This window comes from Chionomys nivalis, chromosome 6, assembly GCF_950005125.1.
Source record: "Chionomys nivalis chromosome 6, mChiNiv1.1, whole genome shotgun sequence".
In the NCBI taxonomy this organism is placed as follows: domain Eukaryota; kingdom Metazoa; phylum Chordata; class Mammalia; order Rodentia; family Cricetidae; genus Chionomys; species Chionomys nivalis.
The window spans coordinates 69,142,218-69,169,984 of record NC_080091.1 but is presented as its reverse complement, the minus strand read 5'-3'; the positions used below and the strand labels follow the sequence as shown (position 1 = coordinate 69,169,984).

General features: G+C 39.8%; 1 protein-coding gene across 2 annotated transcripts; it reads right to left on the bottom strand.

Moving 5' to 3' along the window:
• On the bottom strand, nucleotides 1–25,143 carry Tmem33 (transmembrane protein 33). 2 transcript variants are annotated; one of them, XM_057772144.1, is made up of 9 exons: nucleotides 25,020–25,143; nucleotides 24,790–24,859; nucleotides 21,404–21,498; nucleotides 20,796–20,983; nucleotides 17,442–17,509; nucleotides 15,310–15,443; nucleotides 7,500–7,583; nucleotides 5,502–5,622; nucleotides 1–4,693 (listed from the first exon to the last, which is right to left on the bottom strand). In XM_057772144.1, exons 2-9 carry the CDS (start codon nucleotides 24,832–24,834, stop codon nucleotides 4,688–4,690), a joined length of 741 nt encoding a protein of 246 aa, XP_057628127.1. In that variant the 5' UTR covers nucleotides 24,835–24,859; nucleotides 25,020–25,143; the 3' UTR covers nucleotides 1–4,687. The 2 variants fall into 2 exon arrangements, with proteins under 2 accessions (XP_057628127.1, XP_057628126.1); XM_057772143.1 differs by having other exon boundaries at nucleotides 1–5,622.
• Nucleotides 25,144–27,767: the final 2,624 nt, after the last annotated feature.

The following is a 27,767-nucleotide window of genomic DNA, read 5'->3' as shown; positions in this document are numbered from 1 at the left end:
AATCCAGGAAGACTTTTATTACACAATTTGACTTTACATCAATAAAATGTTAGGTATAACATTATAGATGAAGGAAGAACAATCTAATTTATATTGAAATAAATATTAGACATATGAAGCACATACACTGAAAAAGGGTCACAAAAATTACAGGTGGAGACAAGACTTTGCTCAATCATCAAAGAAAGCCCTTGATACTTCCAATTTCACACCATCAAATTTATCATTCTTGCTGATTTAAGCAGAACACAAAACAAATATGGATCCTAGGGCTTACTTGCACAGACCAGCATGGATAATTTACTACAGTGATCCAATTTGAAATCAGCAGAGACCAGTAAATCGCTGCATAAAAGGAAGAGCGAAGGAGGCCCCTTTTCCTCAGTGTCAGCAGGCTATGATTATTATGTTTATTACATTTTCTTGAAAGGACTTCACATTTTCTCAAATATGCAGGAGAACTATATTTCCCCTCTGAGCCCTACATTAGCATTATGAGCTTTGGTCTTGAATACAGGAGAATGATAAATTTTTCAATTTATTTTATAAATCTACAGTCTGGATAGTATTGGCTTGAAGAGTATATATAACTCCCTAACCTGTACAATATATTAAAAATGTATTCAAGAGAAGTTAGTAAGAAACGCTGACATACTATATATACAATTTTTTAGTTCAATATATCCCATTATATCAAGCACCAGAAGTGATGCATTTATTAAATCAAGCAATTTCCATGACTCTTTCTAATCTTTGCAATCCTTGTATATTTGCTCCAATATATGCACACCATAAATGTTCGCTGCCCCAGATTTTGCTCTTTTGGTCTCAATTTACAGACACATGCAGACAAAAACTATGTTAAAGGGAAATGTTCTTGAAGTTACAAAAGAATAGTAAAGGCTTGGAATTCAATGTTATGAACAATAAAGGTCAGTTTCAAAAATGCTAGGTTTTTTTTTTTTAATGTAGCTTTAGAAAGCTAGAAAAGGTGGGAGTCAAAGGCAGGCGGATCCCTGAGTTCGAGGCCAGCCTGGTCTGCAGAAGGAGTTCCAGGACAGTCAGGGCTAAACAGAGAAACCCTGTTGGGGATTGGGGGTGGGGTGAGATAGGAAGGGAGAAGAGGAAGGGAGAAAGGAAGCAACAAGCTAGGAAAGAAAAAAAAATTGAATTGATTCTTGGGCCCTTCTTTCTCCTACAACAGCCAATTGTTTAAGACTCTAGCAAACATAGCTATTAATCATCTTTTCCCTACTGTTTTCTAAGAAAGAGAATCCATTTCCAATACAGAGAATACTGCATTTGTCACATGACTACCAGCTCAAACTCAGTGTGGGTCAGTTACACAGCACACAGCACAGAAAGGGAGACCAGAGACAAGCCTTCCCCCAAGAATGGGTCCATTTTGGATAAGTCACTTAAATGCCAACTCAAATCACAAAAACCTCACTGATGAATCACAGGACATCTTCTAAATTCCCAGTAGCTCTTTTGACACCCTTGACACCAGCTCCAGTTTGTAGCTAGAACTATAAGAGCCTGTGTGCACTGAAGAGCTGTGGAGAAACAACTGCAGACTTTTCAAAGGTCTTACATTCTCCAGTACACTGTCTGCCAAGCTCACCAGCACACTGCCTGTGTGGAATTCCAGTGGTGCTAAGAAAAACTTGTCTTTACAAACTACACTTGATTTTCAAACTCAGGGAGCACTCCTGATGTAATACCCAAACTGTTAGGTGCTTTCAAATCACTGGGAAAGTCTCAATCATATAGGTTATGTAGATTCTATCTAGTATACCTACAAATGATGAAAAAAATTAAAATTTCACCTCTCTATATAAAAAAAGATGAAACTATCATTTTTCTACACTTGATAAAGGGAAATAATAATCTTACAATTTATAGACTCAGGTTACTTAGGCTGAGAATGATGAGATGAGACAGGAGCACGATGCCACTCCCAACTGCATCCTGCTTTCTATCTCGTACTGACAACAGTGCGCTTCTTTTGAACGTTTTATACTGTAAAGCAGTACTCCAAAGACGGGAGTATAGCACAGTGGTAGAATAAGGCGTCAGTCCCCAGTCCCATCTCCCAGCATGCACAGTAAGTACTTACCGAATATTTGTCCAATATTGAATTAAAGAGATTACAGGATTAAAATCCTTAGTGCAATGGTCAGCTAAGCATTTAACCTAACACAACTGTAAAAATGAGGAGTATCCAAGGAAAGAGTGACACCTACTGATTATAACATTAACTGTGCATACCTTTCTTCCCCCGGGATGGATTTTACCACAATCTCTCATCTGAAATGTTTTAGAGAACTCAAGTTCTGCTTGTCTTGTTACATATGCATCCACTCTCCCTCCCAGGATATTTGCTAAATTCACAAACCTAATTCAAACTTTTGTCTCTCTCTTTAGATGCACTGGGGCTTTGTGATTCTTATTTAACAGAATCCATTGATTTCCCAGAACTTCTGGTTTGTTATTAAGCTTGCCTTGATGTTCTCTGTAAGGGATAGGTAAGTATCTGAATTTAATTTTTAAATTAGTTTGCTTTCTTGTTTTTCTTTCAAAAGCGTTTACCTTAGTGAAATTTTATTTCAAGGAAATTTAAATATAAATTACTCTTAAGAAATTGCTCTGGGGCCGGGCGGTGGTGGCGCACGCCTTTAATCCTAGCACTCGGGAGGCAGAGGCAGGCGAATCGCTGTGAGTTCGAGACCAGCCTGGTCTACAAGAGTTAGTTCCAGGACAGGCTCCAAAACCACAGAGAAACCCTGTCTCCAAAAAAAAAAAAAAAAAAAAAAGAAATTGCTCTGGGGCTTAATATGAAAATACAGCCAACTTGCCAGGCAGTGGTGGTGCACACTTTTAATCCCAGCATTCAGCAGGCAGAGGCAGGAGGAGCTCTGTGAGTTTGAGGCCAGCCTGGTCTACAAAGCAAGTTCCAGGACAGCCAGGACTACCTGTCTCGAAAACAAAACAGTAAGAAAAAAAAAAAAAAAAAAAAAATCCATCCAATTCAGTAAGACATGACATATACAAAGGAATATAAAATGCTTTCTAGAGAACAGGGTTTATAGGAAGCTTCCATCTGTCCAATGGGCTTTAAAAGACAACACTGTTCCAGTTCCCAAAGGACTAGAGATTGTAGATGATAAACCAACTTCCTTTACACTGTTTAGCTGTGTACAGTGTTACATTTCCCCAGCTCATCACTTTATACAGGATTACATTTCCTATATTTTGACAGGTGTACATGGAAACACTAATTTCAGATTCAAGATCAGCTGATTGTATACATTCACACACGTGATATTGCTAACTACAGTTTCATGCAAACTAACATCTAGTAACATTCAAATTATAAAATTTGCCTTTTCATAAGTTTGAGAATATTATTTATATTCTACATCTTCAAGGAACAAATCTATATTTCCATTAAAGCATGAGTATATCAGAAATAATGTAATTCTGCAGCATCATTAAAAAGTCTGAATTTAAATCACTAAACAGTTGAAATTACAGTTTTAAGGGAAAAGCTCTTTTTAAATCCAGCATGAATAAGCTCCTCTAAGGAAGTACCATTATTATAAAGACCAAAAACTCACTTATACGCTTTGACACACAAAAGGCAATCCTGGTACAAACACAGCACACACACACAACAAATAGAAAAACTGTTGGAATCCAAATAAATTTTGTACTTTAGTTAATTCAAGGTTATTATCTTACTTTGCATAAATGTCCTACCAATTAAAAGATGGTAATATAAAAATAGATAAGTAAGGAACTCTCAGCACTATTTTGAACCTCTTAGGAATCTAAAATGTTCCAAGATTGAAAAAAAGATGGTGGGAAAAAAATTTCAAAATAAATATGCCTTTAGCTGCCAGAACTTGATGTCATTCAAGACAATGTTTTAAATCATCATTAGAAATCAGTACGCTTACATAACATTACAGTCACTTCATTGTTCGACAAAGCTGGAGTTTTCAAACCATCAGATTTCATATATAGTGATAAGGAGGCTAGGCACATACATAAAAAGTCTCCAACTTGGTGGATAACTGTTATAAAAATGTAAAAGTACCTGGTTAAAGCTAAGCTATCAGGTTGTATTTTCTGGAAATCTACCCCAAGACTATCACTTCTCTACAGATTAGGAGCTAAAACAGAAAGAAAACTGATGTTATAAATTACTAATGAATGTATTTGAGAAATCCAAATTACATGCAGATAGAAGAGAACTGGGTACAAAAAAAGACCACAATATTACATTATCTTATACTAAAATTGTGCAGTGTTTTAAGCATTTTCAATCATGCAACAGTTAACAAAGATCAAAATAACTTTTATAAGGGAATTTATGGGAACTCAATTAAAAATCTTGAACATATTATCCAGCCCCAATCATATAGATGCATTATATTGTACATCCAGTCCCCCAAGCTCATGTACGTACTACCCACTATCCCTCAACTATTCCCCAGGCCTGTTTAATTACCTTACCTATAAACCTCTCCACTTAACCTTTTGAATTGTATTTGCTGGATAAACATGTAATCTACAGAACATTCTTCATTATTTCAGAAAATACAAGTGTAATCACATGCTCAATCTTCAGTCTCATCCTTTCAAAGGCATCAGAACTGCTGCTGCAAACTTCTAGGACATTTCAAGCCTAAGAAACCAAGAAAACTGGAGTCAAGAATCTGAACTAGGTATTTCTACAAACTATAGCAACACTGGTAATCTATCTGTGGACATTTGTAAAAGTTACTTAGTAGGTCTCTGATGCTGTGTGGTCACTACCACCTTCTAGAGTAAATGGTTATATGACCCCATATAGCTAATCCAAAACAGGTTTACAGTCAAGCCAGATCCAAACACAACCAAAGCCACAGATATACTAATGGAAACGAAAGCGTAGCAGGTCACAAAATAGACACAGAATTTCCCTTGTAATGGTGCAGGCTAAACACATCTGTCCTAGCAAAGCATCACAAGATCAGCTGAATGTGAAATCAAACTGCAGGGGGATGGGCGTCTGCTAAAAATCCCAACCAAAATCACTGGGAAAAATACTGCCTCAAAACATACTGAATTCATCTATAACCATATGAGCTCATTCCAAATGTAACTTGGGTTACTGGTTAGGATAAAACAAATTTCAGAATTCTTTTTAAAGGAAATAAATGTATTTCATGATGTAGGCACAGCAGCATCTAAAACAATTTAGTAACATTTATCATTAAATAAAAACTTACATAACCACGAACAATAATGTACAGTAAAATTTTCTCAGAAACTATTAAAGGCTTGACTAACATGCCAGGAAATGATTATTTTGCACTGAGATGCACTTATGTAAATCATGTAAATTGAACTGAGGTTGGTGTTAGACCTGTCATTTGAGACCCCTATCCAAATTACCAGCTACTAATGCTTATCTTCTATTCACAGCTTAACTAGACGGTAAACTACGCAACTGTTGGAGCCAGTCTGCTAATGAAGGCGATGCTCTGGAGACAAAGTCTTCTCACAAACAGTGGGCAGGAGGGCTTCATTATAATGTGCTCAACAACAATCCTCAGTTCATTGAACAAGTTCCTGTAAGATAAACAGTGTCGTTCAGATACAAAAAGGCAACGAATACAAACAATGATAAGAAATGCTGACAGCAAAGGTGACCAAAAAGAATTCAAAGAAGTAGCTGGGTTTAGTGGTGCACACCTTTAATCCCAGCACTTGGGAGGCAGAAGCAGGCAAATCTCTGCATTTGGGCCAGCCTGGTCTATATATTAAGTTTCAGAACAGCCAGAGCTACACAATGAGACCCTGCCTTGAAAAACAACAAAAATTTATATCAAAGATGAACTTTTGCAAAATACACTGTAAGAATATACAAACGGTGAACCCATACACACCTATCTAGCCTTCAGGAACTAGTGCAGGAGGTGGGAGACCTAGGGATTCAAGGCCAGCAAACTTACACGAGAATTCCTATCTCATCAAAGACAAAAGTACAGAAGTAACAGAAAAAGCATTTTAAAAAACAATGGCTATATCTAAAAGGGATCATCTATACTTTTTCTTTCTTTCTCTCTCTCTCTCTCTCTTTCTTTCTCTTCCTTTTTCTTTCCTTCCTTCCTTCCTTCCTTCCTTCCTTCCTTCCTTCCTTCCTTCCTTCCTTCCTTTCTTTCTTTCTTTCTTTCCCCAAAACAGGGTTTCTCATGTAGACCGGGTCTCCTTGAACTCAGAGCTCCACCCGCCTCTTCTTCCCAAGTGCTGAGATTAAAGGCACATACCACCACACAAGGCCACAGTTTCTTTAAACAAATGTTCTCTCAGAGCTTTTCTGGACATTGGGAGTTTCAGTGCTAGGAAGTTAATGGAGACAACATAGACTGTATTCAATAACCTGTCACTTTACAACTTGGATACTAATCAAACTAGCCCTTTCAGATTAAAACCTACCCACCAGCTTACACAGTCTGGTCTTGATCTAACATCGCACTCCGTTTCCTACTGCAGCTTCTACAGTACTGTGCAGCTTCATGATTTTTTTCCCAGGTTAAGTGGTCTTCTTTGCCTGACCTATACTGCTCACAAGGTACCCTTCATTACATATTATACATGCGTAAATACTTACACATCATATACAAAATGATATATAAGGTATTATAAGTCAGTTTGATGGATCCTCAAGGGTCAATCTGATTACTCGCCATTTTCAGCTTATGTTCTGACTCACTGTGCCTGAACTTGGGATCTTCCTGAGTGCAGAGAACTGCCCTGGAATCCAGAGCGCTGGGGTTACAAATGCGTACCACCTTACCTGGCTAAGAGATTTTTAGACCTTGTGTAATTGAAGTATAGAAAGTTACGGTACACATAAGGAGAGACTGCTTTATATTGATTTGTGAATACTTTTAACTATGGTCTTTGTTTCAGTTAAGAAAGTCCTTAAGAATGGGACTTAAAGTCTCACTATTTCCTAAGCTTAGATCCTAAGAAGGTGATAAAGATAACTCTAGCTTCAACTTCTAAAAAGAAAGACAAGGTCCTTCCTCATCCTCGAACGGTTTAACTTCCAGTGTTTTTACACATACCACCACAAGTGGCATGCACTCAGCTGCAACACACTTCAGATTTCGGTCTTTCCAAGGTTAGCAACATGCCGCAGCTCCAGTAACAAGAGGTAATTCATGGAGCGCTGTGCTGCTGAGCTGTTTGCTGGGGTAGCTGTATTGACAGCATTTGCAACTTAAGAGTGAATTTATCAGGATGAAAACCTGTAAGTGAAGAATTAGCTACACAACTACACTTCACTAACCCCAGCTAGTTTGAAAGTCAAGAACTTAAATTTCAAAGATAGTTCTTTCTTCTAAGTTCTAAACTAATAGCTAAGAAATTTCCAAGAGTTATAAATACTACATCGGGACACTAAACTAAACAAAACAGATTTAAGTTAGTCACCAGCTTACCGACAATATGGATTTCTTCTAGAGGAATAGCGAAGAGTCAAAAATCTATAGTATATAAAAGGCTGGAGCAAACTTCCTTGACCACTGAAATAAACAAACACAAGGATGATGAAAATGTATTACTGATTTACACACATATTAAAAATCAGAAACAATTTAAAAGGAGAATATGTGTGTCTCCATCAGATGGGTCAGTAACAATTACCTTATCTAGGCACAAATTACTCTTACGAAAGAAATAGAAGGTACAGATCAATGGAAAAGAGCAAAATCCTATTATTTAAGTTTTTATAAATATATCCATATATTAAAAATTTAAATACTAAAACTCAGGAAATATCTCTATAATTAGCAGAGAATTGATAAAAAAATCAAATGTTTTGTTGGTATTTTTAAAAATTGTTCATTATTGGTGTGAGAGTAGTATGTATATGTATGTGATGTTGCATGTGTGATATTGTATGTTGTATGTGTGTGTAAAGGTCAGAGGGTAAAATCAGATTTCTCCTTCTATTTTTTCCTTGATAGCCAGGCTTGCAAGGCAAGTGTCTTTACCTGCCCAATCACCCTGTAGGCTCAATGTTTTGGGTTTTGAAACAGAGTCAGTATGTACCCCAGGCTGTCCTAGACCTCCTGAGCCTCGTAGTGCAGCATTCTGAGTCCTAAGACTACAATTATATAGCACCATGCCCACCTGAAATTAAGTTTGAAAACTTTTTTTTTTTTGTTTTTGTTTTTCGAGACAGAGTTTCTCTGTGTAGCTCCGGCTGTCCTAGAACTTGCTCTGTAGACCAGGCTGGCTTTGAATTCAGAGATCCGCCTGCCTCTGCCTCCCAAGTGCTGTGATTAAAGGTGTGTACCACCACTGCCCGGCAAGTTTTAAATCTTAATAAAAATCCAAGTTAAGAATGGCTTATTTTATATGAGCAAAAAAAAACAAAACAAAACAATTCAAAGCTATACCAACTAATAAGCTAATAGAGCTTATAGTAATTAGAGTTCTTGACTAAAAACCATAATTCTATTATCTCAAGAGGCATGTATGTGTATGTTTTATAAAACTCAAGTCCAGATACATTTCCTACAATCTACCTGGATTAAGACACTCAAATAATAAAAACAAAACAAGAATAAAGTTATGGCTCAGTGCTAGGCAGAGCATGTAGCAGGCACGCACAAAGCTCTGGATGCGAAGGAAGGTGGGAGGATGAGCTATGTCCACAACTCAAGTCCATGAACACAGTGAGACAGGAGGGTTAGTGATTACATCGTATTAAGTAACTTAAAAATCTTGGCCAAAAGAAATACACAATGGACAGACATGGTGGAAGATATTTGTAATCCCAGAGTTGAAAGAACATATGGTAAGTTTTAGGTCAGCTTGCCCATAAGGGACTCTGAGCTAAAAAAGACAAAGGAAAAAGTGAAGAAAACCCCACAGAGCAACTGTGAAAAAAATCAGAACATGAATCAGAGAGATGGCTCAGCAGGTAAGCTGCTGGCTGCCCAGCCTGATGAAAGAACCCTGGGACCCACGTGATGGAAGGAGAGAACTGACTCCCAAAAGTTCCTATGACCTCTACCTATGTGCTCACACACATATAAAGAAATAATAAATGCGGGGGGCTGGAGAGATGGCTCAGAGGTTAAGAGCACTGAGTGCTCTTCCAGAGGTCTTGAGTTCAATTCCCAGCAACCACATGGTGGCTCACAACCATCTGTAATGAGATCTGGTGTGCTCTTCTGGCCTGCAGGCATGGAGGCTGAACACTGTGTACATAATAAATAAATAAAACTTTAAAAAAAAAAAGGAATAATAAATGCAATAAAAAATATTTTTTTTAAAAGCCAGATTTAGTGGCTTTAAAGCTTGCCCTTAATCTTAGCACTGGGGAGGCTGAGGCAGGAGGATCTCTGTGAATTAAGGCCAGCCTGGTCTACAAAGTGAGTTCCACAACAGCCAGAGCTACATAGTGAGGCCCTAACTTAGAAAAAAAATAACAAAATCTTTTTTAAAAACAAGCCTAGTATTTTTAACCCTTTCTTCTAATTTGTACAATAATTTCATTATAAAATAATTCATGATTACAAACTTATTGCTTAATGTTATATACATTTTGCCCAACAAATAATCTAACAAAATTTTAACTTTCCAAACTGAAATGTTTAACAGAGAAAATACAGAAAACGTTCACTGAAAACCTGGTTTCTCACCATCCAAATTAGCCCTTGATGAAACTCACAAAACACCCCATAATCTATCCTTCTGGGAACACACACACTGTACAAAATGACTAACACTAAGACAGTGTCATCAATAACTCACTATTCACTAGCTCTAGAGAGCGTGACATTACTGTGAACATGAGACAAAAAGCACATACCTGTCCTTACACATACCCCCAAAAATGTAAACGAGGAACACCTTATACACTATTAACCAACTCTAGCTTCTATTAACATGTAACAGGAATATGATAATATGCAAATTATTCTAGTTCTTTTACAGTTTCAAGTACTCCATTTTACGTTCCCACTATTACTACCACGCCACCCTAGTCGGAATATTTAGGGTGGCTCTAGGACAAGGCTATAGCTGAGGGTGTAACTTGGTAGTATCTGCTCATCCTGTAAGCACCTGTGGAAACACGACAGGGTGTTTATGTCTCAGCATCCTTGTACTCAAGAAGTAGAAGTGGGAAGATTGCCTCAAGATGAGCCTGGGCTGCGAAACAAGGCCTTGTCTCAAAAATCTAAGACATGGAAGGGAGGGAGGAATGTAGCGAAGCAGAAAGGGAAGGAAAAGGGAAGAGAAAAACTGAATGTGGGAAAAGAAGTCAACAAACTTACAATGATATCTGTCTTTGCACATATGTGCATGCAGATAAACTAAAGAGTGCAGGGTTATCATTCGATACAGAGCTCCAGTAATACAGCCTCGACTAGGCAGGACAGTGCATCTGTCATGAAGGTAGCATAAAAAGACTAACGGTAGCATGCATGATTATCTTAATTTTATATTTGGTTATATTTAAATTACATACTTAAGGTATTAAGTATTCTTAATACGATGGCACATGGAAGGCTGAGGACATAGCTCAGTGGTAGAACACTCGCCTAGCATGTGTTGAAGCTGTGGGCTTGATCCCCAAAGACAAAATAAATAAACTTTATATAAATAATCATTTTAATTTATTAATTAAAGTTATATGAACATTAAATACACACAAACCCAGAAAAATCTCCCTTCTTAATCCATTAAAAAATATTGTTAAAATATGTTACCCAAAGCAGATTACAGATTCATCCATCAGAAGAGCAATTATGAAAATAAGTCAAAACACAATAGCCAGCACTACTGAGCATGGAGAGGAAAAAGATGTATGCACGGGTAGTGGCAATGTAAACTAGTACAAACATTCTGGAAAACGGGAACGAACAAATAACGGAACTACCTCATGATCCACCTATTCCTCTTCTGGGCAAGTATCCAAAGGAAATGAGCTCAGCACTATCAGTGTCATCTCTGCACTCCATGTTCACGTCATCACTACCCACAACAGCCAAGACATGGAATCAACGGGAGGATACATCAGTGGATGAATGGATGAAGAAATGTGCTGCACACTCCTAAGTACACATACACACTAGAATGCTAGTCAGTCTTAAAAGGATGAGATACTAACATTTGTAGTGGGGAAAATGGGTGGAACTGGAAACGACAAGCACGGGGCTGGAGAAGAGCTCAACAGTTAGACGCCCTTGCTACTCTTGTAGAACACGCAGGTCTGGCTTCTAGCAGTCACATGGCAGCTCACAATTATCCAGCTCCAGGACCTCTTCTGGCCTCTGTGGGCACCAGGCATGCACGCAGTAATACATGTATGCAGGCAGAGCACTCACATACATAAAATGAAGTATATAAACCTAAGATAGAAAAATTAAACTCTCTCAAATGCAGAGGCTAGCAAAGCTGTTTCAAGAAGAGTAGAACAGTAATCACCAGAAGCTAGGAGGGAAGAGTACAGACAAGCTGAGTGTCAAGTTCACAGACTAGGGAAGGGCTCGCTGCACATGCATGAGGACATGAGTTCTCAGCCTAGGCAAATGGTGCACTCCAGTTCCATGAGAGTCCGGAGAGTGATAACAGTGGACGACAACCAAAGTTAACCTCTGGTATCTACACCCCCACACAGACACACACACAGACATTGGTTAAAGGAATACATTAGTGAAAAATTATTTTTAAATGTCTTTCTGGTAAATTCTACACTTGAAAATTAAGATGACAACTTTGTTCCCAGCATTAAATAAGTATCTTAATAAACCCAACTGAGTCAAGGTTCAATGAAGTAAAAATCTAACTCGAAAACTAAATTTCATGTTAGTGTGCCAAACTTTAGGGTGTAAGCTTTAGGGCTGAGTAATTTACAAACGCAACTGCATCAAATCCTATATTCAACATCTAGGAAATGGATTTTAGCTATTTATCTATTTCACTTACTACTCTGTTTCAGTGCTAGAGGTTAAACACAAAGCCTTACATATGCTAGGCAGTATTTCCTTTTAAATGAGAAAAATTCAAGGCTCAGAAACAAGTTAAAAGTCTTACCAACTATAGTCGAGGTCCAGAAAACCTATTTGGAAAACTTTTATAGCTAGATATGGCAGTGCACACTTTTAACCCCAGCAGGGAGGCAGAAGCAGGCAGATCTCTGGGTTCAAGGCCAGCCTGGTCTACAGAGTGAGTTCCAGGACAGCCAGAGACAGACAGAGAAACTGAGGAGAATGCAGGACTGTATATTCAAGGCCAGCCTAAGCAATTTAGTGAGAGCTTGCTACAAAATAAGGAAAAAGGAGAAGCAAAAATGGACTGAGGGAGTACAGTTCAATAGAAAAGGGCTTACTAAGAAGAGCTAGGCCCTGTGCTCAATCCTTAGCACAGGAAAGAAAAAACAAAACTGTCAGATATATAAAAACTTTACTGGTCAATCAATGAAGACTAAAAAGTATAAACTTTTATATTCAGTAACAATAACTTGTACAAATGAACAAAATTATGAAAAAGTAGTATATAGACTTTTTTTTCTAGATAAGAGTCTTACTATGCAGTCTAAGTTGGTCTTATCCTTCCCAATACTGGGATTATAGGTCTGGGCCTGGACAAACACACAGACATTAAGGAACATGTTGACATGGTCTACTAAGTGCACTTAACTTAAACACAGAAAAATTAATTCTGATATATATGCTAAAGAAACTATTGTTGGTATATAAGTATAAGCAAGATAAGAAACGTTGTCTAGTGCAGCAATATTTGGAAAACTAAAAATATAAAACACCAGGGTAATAAAATGGAACATACTAATCCAAGAGAACAATGAATAACCATTAAAAATAATAACCATTAAAAGAAACAACCGGGGGCTGGAGAGGTGACTCAGTGGTTAAGAACACTGGCTGCTCTTCCGGAGGTCATAAGTTCAATTCCCAGCAACCACTTGGTGGCTCACAACCATCAATAATAGAATCTGATGTCCTCTTCTGCTGTGCAGGTTTACATGCAGAGCACTCATACATAAAATGTAAATAAGAAAAATTAAAAAAAAAAATGTTCACTCTAAATGTCAATACAAACAGATAAAAAAAATTCATTCTGACTAAAAAAACAAGCTTCAAATAATTCACATATTACAGCCACTATGGCACACAGTATATACAATAAACAAACAAAGCCACACCCACACACTATACAGATTTTTGTTTTTCAAGACAGGCTTTCTCTGTATCTTTGAGCCTGGAATTAGCTCTTGTAAACCAGGCTGGCCTAGAACTCAGAGATCTGCCTGCCCCTGCCCCCTGAGTGGCTGCGATTAAAGGTGTGTGGCACCACCACCCGGCTGGCACACACACTATACTTTCTATAGGTGTGAATTTTATTTTTTCTCTCTCTTTCTTCTTTTTGGGGGAGGGGGATTGTTCCTAAACATAGGGTTTCCCTGTGTATCCCTGGCTATCCTGGAATTAGCTCTGTAGACCAGGCTGGCCTCAATTTCAGAGATCTGCCTGCCTCTGCCTCCCAAGTGCTGTGATTAAAGGCAGGCACCATGACCAGCTATGTATTTTCTGAATGGACTACAAACGCACACATACTAAACTGCTTTTTCTGGGACAGAAAACACAGAACCACATAAAATGCTCTTTTAGAAGGGAAGATGTCCAACCTGGAGCATGTGAGCCCATCTGAGGCACAACACAGCCAAAAATGCAGTCCAACATAAAATAGTAATCCTATTTAAAATATTGTGGAAGGTTTTTTTCTTTGCTCAATTACAGATGACAACATAGCCCAGAGACGACAATAGGTTAGATACCCCTATTAGCTTATCTATAAAATTAAAATTTAAAAAGCATCCAGGTAGATATGTACACGATTAAAATCAAATGCAAAATTACCAATGGAGAGACCAATACTGCTATATTCTACCTCTCAAAAGGTGTTTTCTTTATTATTTCCAGATTACAAATAAAATCTGGAAACAATTGTAGGCAATTGTTACTGTGACTATACTTTTAAAATGCCTCCTTATACCACCTCAAGAAAGGTATGAATCAGCTGAATTAGACTTCAAGACTGTGCTAGCTAGTTTTATGTCAATCTGATACCACTATAGCAATCTGACAGCAGGGAACCTCAGTTAAGAAAATGCCTCCAAAGATAATGCTGCAGGCAAGCCTGTAGAACATTTTTTTAATTAGTGATCAACGGGGGAGTTGACTATGGGTGGGGCTCCCATGGACTGGTGGTCCTGGCTTCTAATACTGAGCAAGCCATAAGGAGCAAACCAGTAAGCAGCTTCCCTTCAAGGCCTCTGCATCAGCTCCTGCCTCCAGGTTCTGGCCCTGCTGGAGTGTCTGCCCCGAGTTCCTTTGATGATGAACTGTGATGCAGACTCACAAGCCAAATGATCCCTTTCCTCCCCAAGTTGCTTTGATCATGGTGTTTCATCACAGCAATAGAAATCCTAACTAAGACAAAACACTCTTCTATATGTAGTATTTTTAAAATTAATTTTCAGAAAATAAAAATTAATTTGCCAAGGTTAAATGATATTTCACATATTAAATTTGTGCATAAGACAAATTTCCTGTCCAGAGCCTATTCATGGAAGGTGTGGAAGGAGGAGTCACTGTCCTCAGCTGGAGACTCCCTGGTGAGCCCGGCAGGCTCCAATGGATAGTTCCACACCCTTGGGCACACAGATGGCCCTGATTTAGCACAGTGGGTAGCAAAAATAGATAGATGGATAGATAGATAGATAGATAGATAGATAGATAGATAGATAGATAGATAGATAGATAAAAATACAATACAGGAAAAGGACTTGAAAGAAAGAATAGGGTTGAAAAGGATGAAATGAAGCTAAGTGGGTGGGGAGAATAATCACATGATTATATACATGTATTAATTGTCAACAAATAAAGTTAATTAATAAAAAAAAACTTAAGTGTGGGGAGCTTGTAGGGAAGAAGAGAGGTGGGAGAGCAATGATGGTAAAAATGGCCAGCACTCTACACACATGCATGAAAACGTCAAAGGATGATGACTTTAAAAGCCTGTTAAAGCATTTGGGGGAAAGAGACAAATCCCTGGCCTTCCCATGGTGCAACGCTTCTTCTAAAGCAACTGGGATGCTCTGTCTGAGAGTAAATACTGAACTTGCCCTGACTCAGTAGGATGAAATCTGAGTGACCACCTTTATGTTCACTTGCCATCCATCTTTCAAAACGAGCACATTTGAATTCTTACCTAAAGAGCATAAAAACTGTAGCTGGCATCAAGAATATTTCATTGCAAGCAATGAATTTCAGAATATTTTGTTGGTTAGCACTTAATTTATCCAAGACAGATCTCAGCAGAGGTAAACTATTTGAACCCTTTGCCTAAAACAAAAGGAAACAAGTGTTAGAAGTAACATGGCATCTTTAGCAACTCACTAGTCACCCAAACACAAAGTATGTGGGGACTTGGGACACCCAGAATGACACCACGTTCCCATGCACTCCACACTCATCTTCTGTACTTTAGGTCATCTCTACATCGCTTCCTTCTAGTGCGACACAAGAGCTGCGCAAGTAACAACTGCTCAGGCAGCCAAGAGAAGCCAGTTCAGTACAGACACAATAATTTTTGGCAAACACTGTTGATTCAAAGTTGGTTAAATCTGAAGAACTGACAACTCTTTAGATCGGTAACATATTTAACACATAATATAACCAAAGGACAATTATTTCAAAGTGACCTTAAGAGTTTACAAACTAAGAACTTACTCAGCGTACTTTCTTATTTTATTGTGTTTCCAAAGAGAACCCAAAACTCATTAAAATTTTTTCATTCTTACTTTATTTCCCATAAAAAAGTTAAATCCCATCCCCCCAAAAGTGGCTATTTCTCTCTAGTTGTAACAAAAAGCTGACAATTCATCAATAGTTAAAATATCTGAGACTCCTTAGATAACTAACAATACAAATTATGGAATCCTAAATACTCATGTGGCTGGAGAAATAAAAAATAAATTAGGGGGAGCTGGAGAGATGGCTCAGAGGTTAAGAGCATTGCCTGCTCTTTCAAAGGTCTTGAGTTCAATTCCCGGCAACTACATGGTGGCTCACAACCATCTGTAATGAGGTCTGGTGCCCTCTTCTGGCCTGCAGACATACACACAGACAGAATATTGTATACATAATAAATAAATAAATATTTTAAAAAATAAATAAATAAATTAGGGCTGGAGAGATGGCACAGTGGTTAAGAGCACTGACTACTTTTCCAGAGGACCAAAGTTCAATTCCCAGCACCCACATGGCAGCTCACAACTATCTGCAACTCCAGTTCTAGAAGGCCAGGCATCCTTACACAGACATACATGCACACAAAACACCAATGTACATAACTTATTAAAAAAGAAAACCATTCATTAAAATTACTTAATCAAATGCTAGGCCATCCCTCTAGTTTTTGAGACAGAGTTTCTCTATGTAGCCCTGGCTGTTCTAGATCTCACTCTGGACACCTGGCTATCCTGCAACTCCCAGGGATCCGCCTGCCTGTGTTTCACAAGTGCTGGGATTAAAGGCGTGCGCCATCCCGGGGAGGAAAGGCAGGTAGATCTCTGTGAATTGAAGGCCAGCTTGGCTTACATAGAGAGCTCGAGGCCTGTCAGGGCTGGATAAAGAGACTGTCTCAAAATAAATAAATAAAACAAAACAACCCCCCCCACACACACAAAATAAAAACCTTAAACTTGGTATTTTAATTCAAATTTAAGTGCCCATACAATATGTCTGCATGGTTTGATTGCTTAATGTCCCAGCCCAGAAAAAAAGTTGAGGAAAGCAGGTCTCAGTGTCATCACACACACTCAGCATGGTGTGCTCCCGTAGTATGTCAGAGAGACAGTGACAGAAGATGAGGCCTCTGCCAACTCATCAAACTTGAAGTTACATGGGCTTTCTGCTTTTTTTTTTTTAGACAGGGTTTTTCTGTGTAGCCCAGGCTGTCCTGGAACTCGTCGCTCTATAGACCAGGCCGGCCTCAAACTCACGGAGATCCACCTGCCCCTGCCTCCTGAGTGCTGGGATTAAAGGAATTTAAGGGATTAAATGCATATGCCACCTCCCTGCACATTACTTGTTTTTAAATGAAGATGCAGATTTCAAACTTCAGGGAGCTGGAAAGAAATTTTAAGAACAATCCTTCATCCTCAAGAGACAGTTTTATAACATTTTAACAATATAAGCTTCAAACTGAAAACTTTCAAATCACTAAAAAGATTCCTACCAAGTTAATGGGAACAGAAGGACTTCCAGTGAGAAAGTCTGAACCGCTAGTCACACTAACTATCACAACCTAAAGCCAAACAAACAAACAGCTGTACTTACATCCAGGACCTTCTTAGTGTACGTGGCAGCATGAAGCAAAGAAAACAACAAGACTGGGAAAATACTCACTGGAGAAAGTAGTTAAGGAAACCTCCAAGTCACCGAGCACCATGCACCCGTGCACACAGCTATGCAGTGTGTGCAAGTCACTGAGCACCGTGCACCTGTGCACACGGCTATGCAGTGTGTGCAACAAGTCACTGAGCACCATGCACCCGTGCACACGGCTATGCAGTGTGTGCAACAAGTCACTGAGCACCATGCACCCATGCACACAGCTATGCAGTGTGTGCAAGTCACTGAGCACCGTGCACCCGGCTATGCAGTGTGTGCAACAAGTCACTGAGCACCATGCACCCGTGCACACGGCTATGCAGTGTGTGCAAAGCGGAGCTGAAGCAACACTTGGAATGAGTTTGGGAAATAGCTTTCTTTTTAGCCAGACTTTGAATCAAATGAAGTTCTACCACACAAAAAGAAGTAAACTTCCTCACTTTCTGAATCTTACCATCTGTTTGGGATGTCAAAAACATTTTCTAATAAAGCACCATAAGCATCTGCTAAGCAAAGGAAAAATGTAGAATGGAGGCCAACCCAAATGACTGAATACAGTTCTCACCCCACTTTTTTTTTTTAAAGGATTTATTATGTGGGTACCTGCACGAGTTTATGTTCACCACACACATGCAGGTGCCCCTGGAGGCCAGTGGACTGGATCTTTTGCACCTGGAATTACAGGCAGTTGTGAGTGGCCTAATGTGGGTGCTGGGACCAAATCTGGATCCTCTGCAAGGACAGTAAAAGCTCTAAGAGCCATCTCTCCAGTGCACCAATTTGGTTTTAAACACAGAAAATCTTGCTTTTAAGAGAGTTTACATTGTTGACAAAGGTGTCAAAAAAATGGGCTTAAATCCCATTACTTTGAGGAAATATACCTAAATTCTTTTTTTTAAAACATTTTGAATTTGTAAAAATTCATACTGAACTTATAAGATTGTAAATTTCAGTTTACATAAAACTATCAGTTTAATTACAAATATAAAAAAAATGCATTAAATCCAATGGTTTTTAAATTTTATATTAAGTCCAATATTTACCTACCTTACACTGTAGGTAAACACACAGAGTTTCTCTGTGTAGCCCTGGCAGTCCTGGAACTCATTCTATAGACCAGCCTGGTCTCAAACTCACAAAAATCTGCTTGCCTCTGTCTCTCAAGTGTTGGGATTAAAGGCATGAGCCATCACCACGTGGCTCAACTTTTCAGAAGATAAAATAAGAACAATCCACTCCAATTTTTGTCAGATTAAAGATAAGAAACTTGTCAAGTATTTCCATAAAGGACAAACTATCAATAATGAATGACACAAAAAGTAGCCTTAAAATGTCATCACTAATACTATCAGCACAAGAAACGAATTACTCTACTTTCCTGGACTAGGTAGCAGTATGGCATGGGTGGAAACCGCTGAATGCTAACAACCTAAGTATCAAATTCACTGCAACACTAACTCACTCATTTCAACCAGTGAGCAGCTGGGTCCAAACATTACAAGAATCTAAAGACAAGCGTGTCTTACTCTGCAGCCTAGGCCAGCCTTAAACGCTTGTTCCTCCTTGCCTCAGCTTCCCAGGAGCTGGGATCACAGGTATACACATCTCTGGCTCCAATTTAAGACCCTTTAATGAAACAAATTCCTTTAAAACTTGAAACTTAAAAACTTCTCATTTTTAAGGCCTATGTACAACTCTGATAAAGCTTAAAAAATTTCCTCTCAAACTCTGACACCCCAGACTTGAAGTCTAATCAATAACAGAGGCAGTCAACAGGAGTAAAGGTATTTGGATCCCAGTTCCGGTTTTCACAAACCTCATTCTCCTAGGTCAAATTTCATCCTCTGACAAATGAACACAAAGAGACCAAGGAGACTTGTAGTGAGTAAGTATTTATCTCCTAATTGTTTACAGTTCACAAATTTTAGCTTTTGATATCACTTGACCCCCCCCCCCAGCTTTTGGAGCAGACAGGGTCTCATGGAAACCTCGGCTAGTCTTGACTTCATACCCTCACTTTCCAAGTGATAGAATTACAGGCATGCGATTACTTGCCTGGTTCAATGTCACTTTTAAATTATTTAGAAAAGATAAGGAGTGAAGAAAAGTCTACCATTTTATTCTCAAGTGCCAGTCACTGAAAGAGCAAGGACAATATACCACATTAAGAACAAAGGAATCCCTGCACTCAGGAGGCAGATTCTGTAGTCTGAAGCCAGCTTGGTCAACAAAGGGCAGTTCCAGGACAGTCAGGGTTGCTACACAGAGAAACCTTGTTTCAAAAAACAACACAAATAGCAAAGGCCCAAATACACTTGCAGTATTACTTTGGGCCACCTTTGTATATATCATAATCCCTGATTTCTTTAGGAATTAGATCAGCATCTACTAGTTTATGTTCTTGCCACTACTCACTACTTCTCTTCCCCCGACGTCTAAGAATGAACCTGCTGAGCCAACCTGCTAGCCTGGTTTTGCTCTTTGAGACAGGTCTCACTATGTAACCTTGGCTGGCCTGAAACTAGCTGTAAACCAGGCTGGCTTTAAACCTCCTGTGCCTGCCAGTGCTACGATTACGGGCTCACCACACCTGGCTTATGCCTTGATTCCTAGTTCATGTATAGCAAATTATTGTCACAGATTAATCTTTTTTTGAGTTCGAGACCAGCCTGGTCTACAAGAGCTAGTTCCAGGACAGACTCCAAAACCACAGAGAAACCCTGTCTCAAAAAAACCAAAAATAAATAAATAAATAATCTTTTTTTGTTCCTAGATCACAAAGACTCTGGAGAGATGGCTGTGAGTGAAGAGCACTGGCTGCTTTTACAAAGGCCCTAAATTCATCCCCCATTGCCTGCACAGGGCTCACAAGTCCACAACTCCAGCTGTGGGAGCTCCAACAGCCTCCCCAGCCTCCACAGGCATCAAGAACACATGGTATGCCAGGCAAAACACTCATACATGTAAATAACGTGCACAGTTTTGAAAAATTACATAATCATAAAGATTTAATACTGAATTCATGTGCTTTGAATGTTAATTGTTAAATATCTGCTAGACTTACAAGGCAAGAATATTGAGAGATGAAGTTTAAATTCCCAAAACAGCTCTTACAGAGTTTAGATTTCAAATTTTGGGGACAGAAATTTTACATTAATATATCTCCATAAAAATGACAGACTAAAAGCCAAACAAACATGCTTCATGGACCATTACTGTATCCTTCCAACAGAAAAACAATCAAGACATCCCCTACATGCTTAGTATGGTAACTTCATGGCCACGACATGAAAAGGATACTTGTAACAGGGTAGGAATTGACGAAAATGAGCGAGTACAGCAGGTAGTGACAGCTGTCCTCTAGCAAAGCCTGAGCCAGGAAGGCTCTGCTTAACTGGAAGTGTGGTAACCTCTGATGCAGTCTCAGAGCACTGGTGAGGGCATTCGCCAGCAAAGCACGCTGGTAAAAGCTTGCTGCCTCATGCAACCTGCAAATTAGCAGAGGAAAAGTTATCATGAGACATAACAGCTACCACGGCTCTTCCTCCTCTGTGAATTGCATCATAATTACACAACACCTAAATCATTTAATTGTCAACAGAAAACAAATTACACAAATGTATTCCACACTCTGGGAAGCGTCACTGCAAACACAAATCTAACTTCATCATAAAAAGCATTCGCTCTTTGTCAAGTTAAAAAAGTTAACAACTGCAAGAACCATGACTGGCAACGAATGAGCAGTCACACAAATCACAATGAAACATGCCCCAATTGTATTACCACATCACTGTAAATTTTAAATGGGGTTTGTGTTAGTCTTATGCCATTCACATTTTAACAAAGGCTTAAAAACATTTCTTAAATGCTGACTGAACAACTCTCTAACTCAGAAATATAATACATACCCGAGAAGAGGCAGAACAAACAGAGCGGAGCAATAAACTGTGAACAAGCGAGAAAGCCACATGGCCGTATCCAGCTTATTGGTCATCATGAATTGCTAGATTTAAGAAGAAAAATATTATGGTAAACTAAATCCATTTGTTTTATGCATATGTTAAGTGCAAAAATTATGCACTTTTACTCCTATGAAGGATATTTTTTTTTTTTTTTGGTTTTTCGAGGCAGGGTTTCTCTGTAGCTTTGGTGCCTGTCCCGGAACTAGCTCTTGTAGACCAGGCTGGCCTCGAACTCAGAGATCCGCCTGCCTCGGCCTCCCAAGTGCTGGGATTAAAGGCGTGCGCCACCACCGCCCGGCTATGAAGGATATTTTAACGACCACCTTACAACGTTTGTTTTTTAGATTATTAAGTGGAAACTCATGTTACCTAACTGCTTCTTCACATATATGCTGTGGAAGGCATAAGAAGCACTTTCAGAAAAAAATCAGGACACTAATTCAACTTTCTGTGCTATTTCAACATTTATAATAATGGCTCCATCTATTTTAAAACGTTAAATAAGAACTAATGACTCTCAAGAGACTATAATGTCTATTCTTAGAAAAATCTCAAACCCAAATAGTCAGGCCACAGAACTGAGTAAGACATCAAATATTAGGTTTGAAAGAAATAAGTCATTAAAAGGAGAAAGGTAAAATCATTGCAGCAATTACTGATGAAGTCATCAGTCTGTAGACTATCTGGCAAGTTTATGCCAAAAGGCCTTGCACACCCAAGGCCCTCAAAACATTCCTGTCAAGTATGAGATGCTACCTGCTTCTTAGACCATATGACTCTGCATTCCCTCCAGGCCACCGCGGAAGCTTTACCTGTTATCACTTACCCCAGATTACGTTTATCATGAAAGCAAGAATTTAAAATCTGCTTCATCAAGATGAAGGTGATGGTGGTGCACACCTTTAATCCCAGCACTCGGGAGGCAAAGACAGGCAGATCTCTGTGAGTTTGAGGCCAGTCTGATTTACAAGAGCTAGTTCCAGGACAGGCTCCAAAGCTACACAGAGAAACCTTGTCTTGAAAAACCAAATAATAACAACAACAACAATAAATCTGCTTTATCACATTCATTTCTAAAGAGCCTTTTATATTTTTAACTACAATGCTCAAAAATAGAATTACCACCAAGATGCAAACATATGTGGGTATATAAACACGTCTCATAATACGTATCCTCATTACATGTGATAGACTTTTGCTTCCAGTTGGTGCTTCCAATAAACTGATTTTAAAACACATTCATGCATCTATTTGTTTTTAAATATTACTTTTAAGCAACTTCATTCTATTTTTTGCATGCACAAAAGTTTTTAAAGAAAAATGCGAGTATATTTAAAATTCAAGGACATTTTATTACATGCCTTTTAATTACATGATAGCAACATCAAGAATATAAAATATGGGGCTGGAGAGATGGCTCAGTGGTTAAGAGCATTGCCTGCTCTTCCAAAAGTCCTGAGTTCAATTCCCAGCAACCACATGGTGGTTCACAACCATCTGTAATGAGGTCTGGTGCCCTCTTCTGGCCTGCAGGCATACACACAGACTGACTATTTTATACATAATAAATAATTATTTTTTTAAAAAAAAGAATATAAAATGTGTGGTGGTTAACTGAGCAGTGGTGACACTCCCCTTTAATCCCAGCACTGGGGAGGCAGAGGAGGATCTCTGTAAGTTCAAGGCCAACCTGGTGTACAGAGCAAGTCCCAAGACTAGCTCCATAGCTACTGAGAAACCCTGTCTCAAAAAAGAATGAATGAATGAATAAATGAATGAATGAATGTGGTTGGCTTATTCTATTGGGAGCTAGCTATTATACTGTGATGTCCCTAAAGGTACTCGATTATAGTAGCAGTCAAATGCAAGGACGAATCTACCTTACTATGTTGTTTAGAGTATTCTCTCTAAAATCCATTTAATGGGTCATCAAGATGGCCCCGCAGGAAGAGCCACATGCTGAGAACTGAACTAGGGTCTTCTGCAAAAGCTGCAGTCACTTTTAAACCCTGAGCCCATCTTTCCAGTCCCTCATCTGGGTCTTTTTTTATAGAGGTACATTCTATTACATAATACAGGAGCTTAAAAGGCATATGTTAGTTTAATCTTTGAAGTGTGAACTGCCTAATATATACAGTCCCAACGCCCCCCCCCCAAAAAAACCCATTTTAATGGCTCTTTGGATTGAACACAAATTGAGGGCACACAGTCTCAAAACATTAGAGAGACAACTTTTGAATTATAAAGGGTGAAACTATATTTTTACAACTGAGAATCAGTTGATAGTATCACCTTAAACATCACACCTGAATTTCCCCAAGACAGAATCAACATAAAATGGCTCTTGTGTCTTGAGAAGGGCACAATCAGTCCTGAAACTGCAGTTTCTGGATCATTTCGTGTAGCACGAAGTCTAACTGATCTTAATAAAAACTCGGAGTCAGATATTAGTGGGGTGAGAGCTGAAGGATCAGAGAAGCACAGCAGCCAACTACTAAAGAGTTTTTACCTCTAACCAATGCTCAGGCCTAAGGGTGATCCTGTCTCCACAAAACCTGACTGCCCCTGTCTCTACCAAATCTCAGACTGCACTGACATTTGAAACTATCTGTCTTCAAAACCCAAAGAGGGAGAACAAAGGAACTGTCATTGATTAAGAGTAAAGAGATAAGACTAATAAATGCAATGCTGAATCCCAAGGACGGGAAGTGCCTATGGACAAAGAAGGAAAACTGAGTATGAATTACATATTAGGTTAACATACATCAATGTTAAACTTCCCAAACGGAGAGAAGCGGAGAATAACCCTCAGCCTTCGTGGGTTAGCAGAATTTCAAATAGATCAGCAAAGTAACAAAATGTCCCGGGTGGAGCTATAGAACAACATTTTTTAATTATAAAGCGTACAGAAGAGTGGTATTCCTCTTAAGTAAACAACAAATTGAAGAAAACACACCGCTGTTCCCTTTTCGGGATTTCTTAAAAAGCTTAAAGTAGGTACAAAGGGCAATACTACGGGCACCATGAGGCGTGTGGGTGGAAGCCTCTGCCTCAGATGGCATCTTTAACCTTGGGACCGAAGACAATCGGAGGCAGAGGTGTGGGAAGGCGCAGGGAGGCCCAAGATCCCAGCAGTCAGGTGACGGCCACCTGCTCCATGCCTGCCTGCAGTCGCTTTTGAAACAAACTTCGAGCTCCTCTCCACCCGTACTCCACTCCCTAACACCAGTCCCGCAGGCAGCAGCTTCCAGAAAGCTCGAGCCCTCTCAACACTTCCGGCTCCCCGCCAACTCTTGGCATCATGAAGCCGGGAGAACAGGCCGATCACTTACCACAGCGCCAGCCCCTTGAGGGCCGTTCGGGGTCGTATCCGCCATGGGAGATACGCAGGAGCCCGGGACGCTGGGACAGCAGAGAAAAGAAGAGCAAAACGTCAGTGCTGGGCGACGGACCCTCCGACCCGCTTCCAGAGCCCGCCGGAACCCCAAACACCCAGCGGAACGGGGTCTACCGGCTCCGTGCAGCACACGGCCCCAGAACCCCCACGGCGGCCGGGTATTACCTGCCCCACTCGGTCCAGATCAAAGCTGGCTTTCCAGAAAGACCCAAGCAAAGGCGGAGCTTCCGAATAAAGCCCTAAAGGGCCGATGTACGCCGCCGGCACCCAGGGGTTGCAAAACCGGAAGTGGCCCTTTCGTTTCCGTGTGAGTGAGGTGGGGACGTTAAAACTCACCGGGAGTTGGTTCCAGAGGCATGCCGGGAAATGCAGTTTTTCTTCTTGTTTTGGGTCCACCTGGTCTACGGGCCAATTGGCTCAGAGATCTAAGAAGTGAAAAGGGTGAAGCAATTTTCGTCTTACAGGACGCAGACGATTGGGCTTCGAAATCTTAAAAATCTGTCTACTTCCGTATACAGAAGCTTCCAAAATATCTATGACCTCTCCAGACAGTGATTCACTGACCCCTGTGATTTAACTTCTTTCAAGCTCTTGTGAAACCGGCTATGTGATAGGCATTACGCTTGGTATGGAGAATATGAATATAACATTGACCTCCTGAGAGACAGCAGAGTAAATGAAGATCACTGCAAAACTTGTGTAAAATATGGGCATAAACTGAGTTAATGGCGGGGCGGGGTTCCTGAAAAAGATAATTCTGACCCTTAATCTTGAAGGGAAAGGAAAAGGGGGAGAAGATTCCAGATAAAGGAACAGAGCACGTGAAATAACAGAATAGTCAGAGGACGGTTTGGTGTGAGCTGACCAAATGTGACTGGACCTGGGAGATGAAAGATCTGGACTACAGAGTGGCAGGATGTGCTTAAAGAAAAACATCACTGGGGCAGACGGAAGGGGTTGGAAGAAAGGGGAAGGGAAGAAATGATGGAATTATGTTTTAATTAAAAATAGGTTTTTTAAAAGGCATCTTCCCGGATGGTGGTGGCGCACGGCTTTAATCCCAGCACTGGGGAGACAGAGGCAGGCGGATCTCTGTGAGTTTGAGGCCAGCCTGGTTTAAAAGAGCTAGTTCCAGAACAGCCAGAGCTGTTACCCAGAGAAATTCTATCTTGAAAAACCAGAAAACAGAAACAAAAAGGCATCTGAACTTAACCCTGCGCTCTAGAGAGTTACTAGCAGTTTTAGCAGAAGTGTGACATCATCAGGTTTAGAAAGATCACCGGGAGGCCACTGAACACAGCGAGGGAGTCCTGGATTGCAGCGATGGTGTAGGAGAAGAGGAAAGGAAAGATGACGCGAATGTGGCTTCCATGATTTGGTTACTGGCTAGGTAAAGGTATGCAGGGGAGGGCCAGTCATCGGCCGCGACCTAGAAAAGAGACATAGAGAAAAATGAGAAAGAAGAGCAAAAGATTGAGAGGAAAGCATGGAGGGACTGAGGAGGGGCTGACTAAAGGGCTAGAGAACATACCCCAGCTGTGAAACCATGCATCTCTATCTCCTACACTCTCAGAGTGTAATTATCTTCATGGTTCCTAGGAGCCCAGGTGCCAATCGGCTGCTGCCTAGGAATCAAAGGGTGCGCTATAGAAACGTAGACTTTTTTCCTAATGTCCACATACAGAGTCCCTATCCTTCCAGCTCAGCTACCACGTTACCTTCTCTTCATTGCTCATGTATCCTTTGTCCTATACTTTAACATTGTCAAATTTTTAATTATTTGTTTAACCTGCCTTTCCCGCCCTGTGTCTATGTGTGTATGTGTGTGTGCGTGCATGTGTGTGTGTGTATACACGTGTGTGTGTACACATGCACTCATGTGTGTTCTGGTTCACTCAGTGTTAAATATAACAGACTGAGTTAAAAAAAAAATGACTCTTTTTCCTCACAGTTCTGGATACCAGAAAATCCTAAATCATTTTATCAGCAAGGTAGGTTTCATCCAAAGACTTAGTTTTGCTGACTGAATCAGTGATCCTATTAATTCTAGTAGCTGAATTTGATTTCCCTCTGCCTCTTCTGTAGTCTCACTCAAGTGACATGGTTGAGTTTATGTCATCTCAATTTAAAACAAAACAGAAGACCCTCGTGATATTGTCAGGTCAATAATACCTTGATACTATGTCATAATGCCTATGTCATCCACCTCATTTCATCTCTTGACATAGGCTTTGCGCGCGCGCACACACACACACACACACACACACACACCTCTTTCTCTCCAAGGTCTCACTCTGTAGCCCTGGCTAGTCTGGAACTCACAACGATCCACCTGCCTTTGCTTCCAAAGTATGGGATTAGAGGCAATGGTCACCACACCCTGCCTGGCTTTCTATCATGCGTGTGGCACATGGGACATAGGCACAGTACATGAGGATGGTTTGAGAGAACACATACATATAACTTATGAAGTATATTGTTGCCAGTGTTCCATTTTATTCTCAATATTTTACTGTTGCTGCTTTATGAATAAAACTTAATCACAGTACAGGGGAAGAAATGCAATATATATAGAATTAAGCAGTACTGAAATTGCAGTTCTAGGCCTCCCCTAAGCACCTTGGAATATGTTATCCATGGGTGAGGAGGAATCGCTGCAACAAAAAGTATTTCAATAACAGAAATTAAACTAAACCAACATATGAGAAATCAAAGGCTCAGTAATAGAGCAGCTGTGAGAGAAAATGGAGACAGATGGCCTCTTCTTGAGCCACAACCAGATTCAAGAGTCCAAATAACATCAAAGAAGCCTGTTCTCCTTTGCTTCCCCCTAAGTTGATTTTACTGTCAAACTGATTTCTCGCGCAGGTTAGCCCATGTTGCACCAGCTCACATAAAGTTTGCTTGCCCGGT

Bases quoted from the DNA above. Each gene is read 5' to 3' on its own strand.
- Tmem33 (XM_057772143.1), bottom strand. From the start codon at position 24,834: ATGGCGGATACGACCCCGAACGGCCCTCAAGGGGCTGGCGCTGTG. The intron at 7,584-15,309 runs GTAAGAATTCAA...TGTTTATTTCAG, and splicing joins ACAGTTTTTATGCTCTTTAG to TGGTCAAGGAAGTTTGCTCC. The intron at 5,623-7,499 runs GTAAGCTGGTGA...TTTATCTTACAG, and splicing joins AGAAGAAATCCATATTGTCG to GAACTTGTTCAATGAACTGA.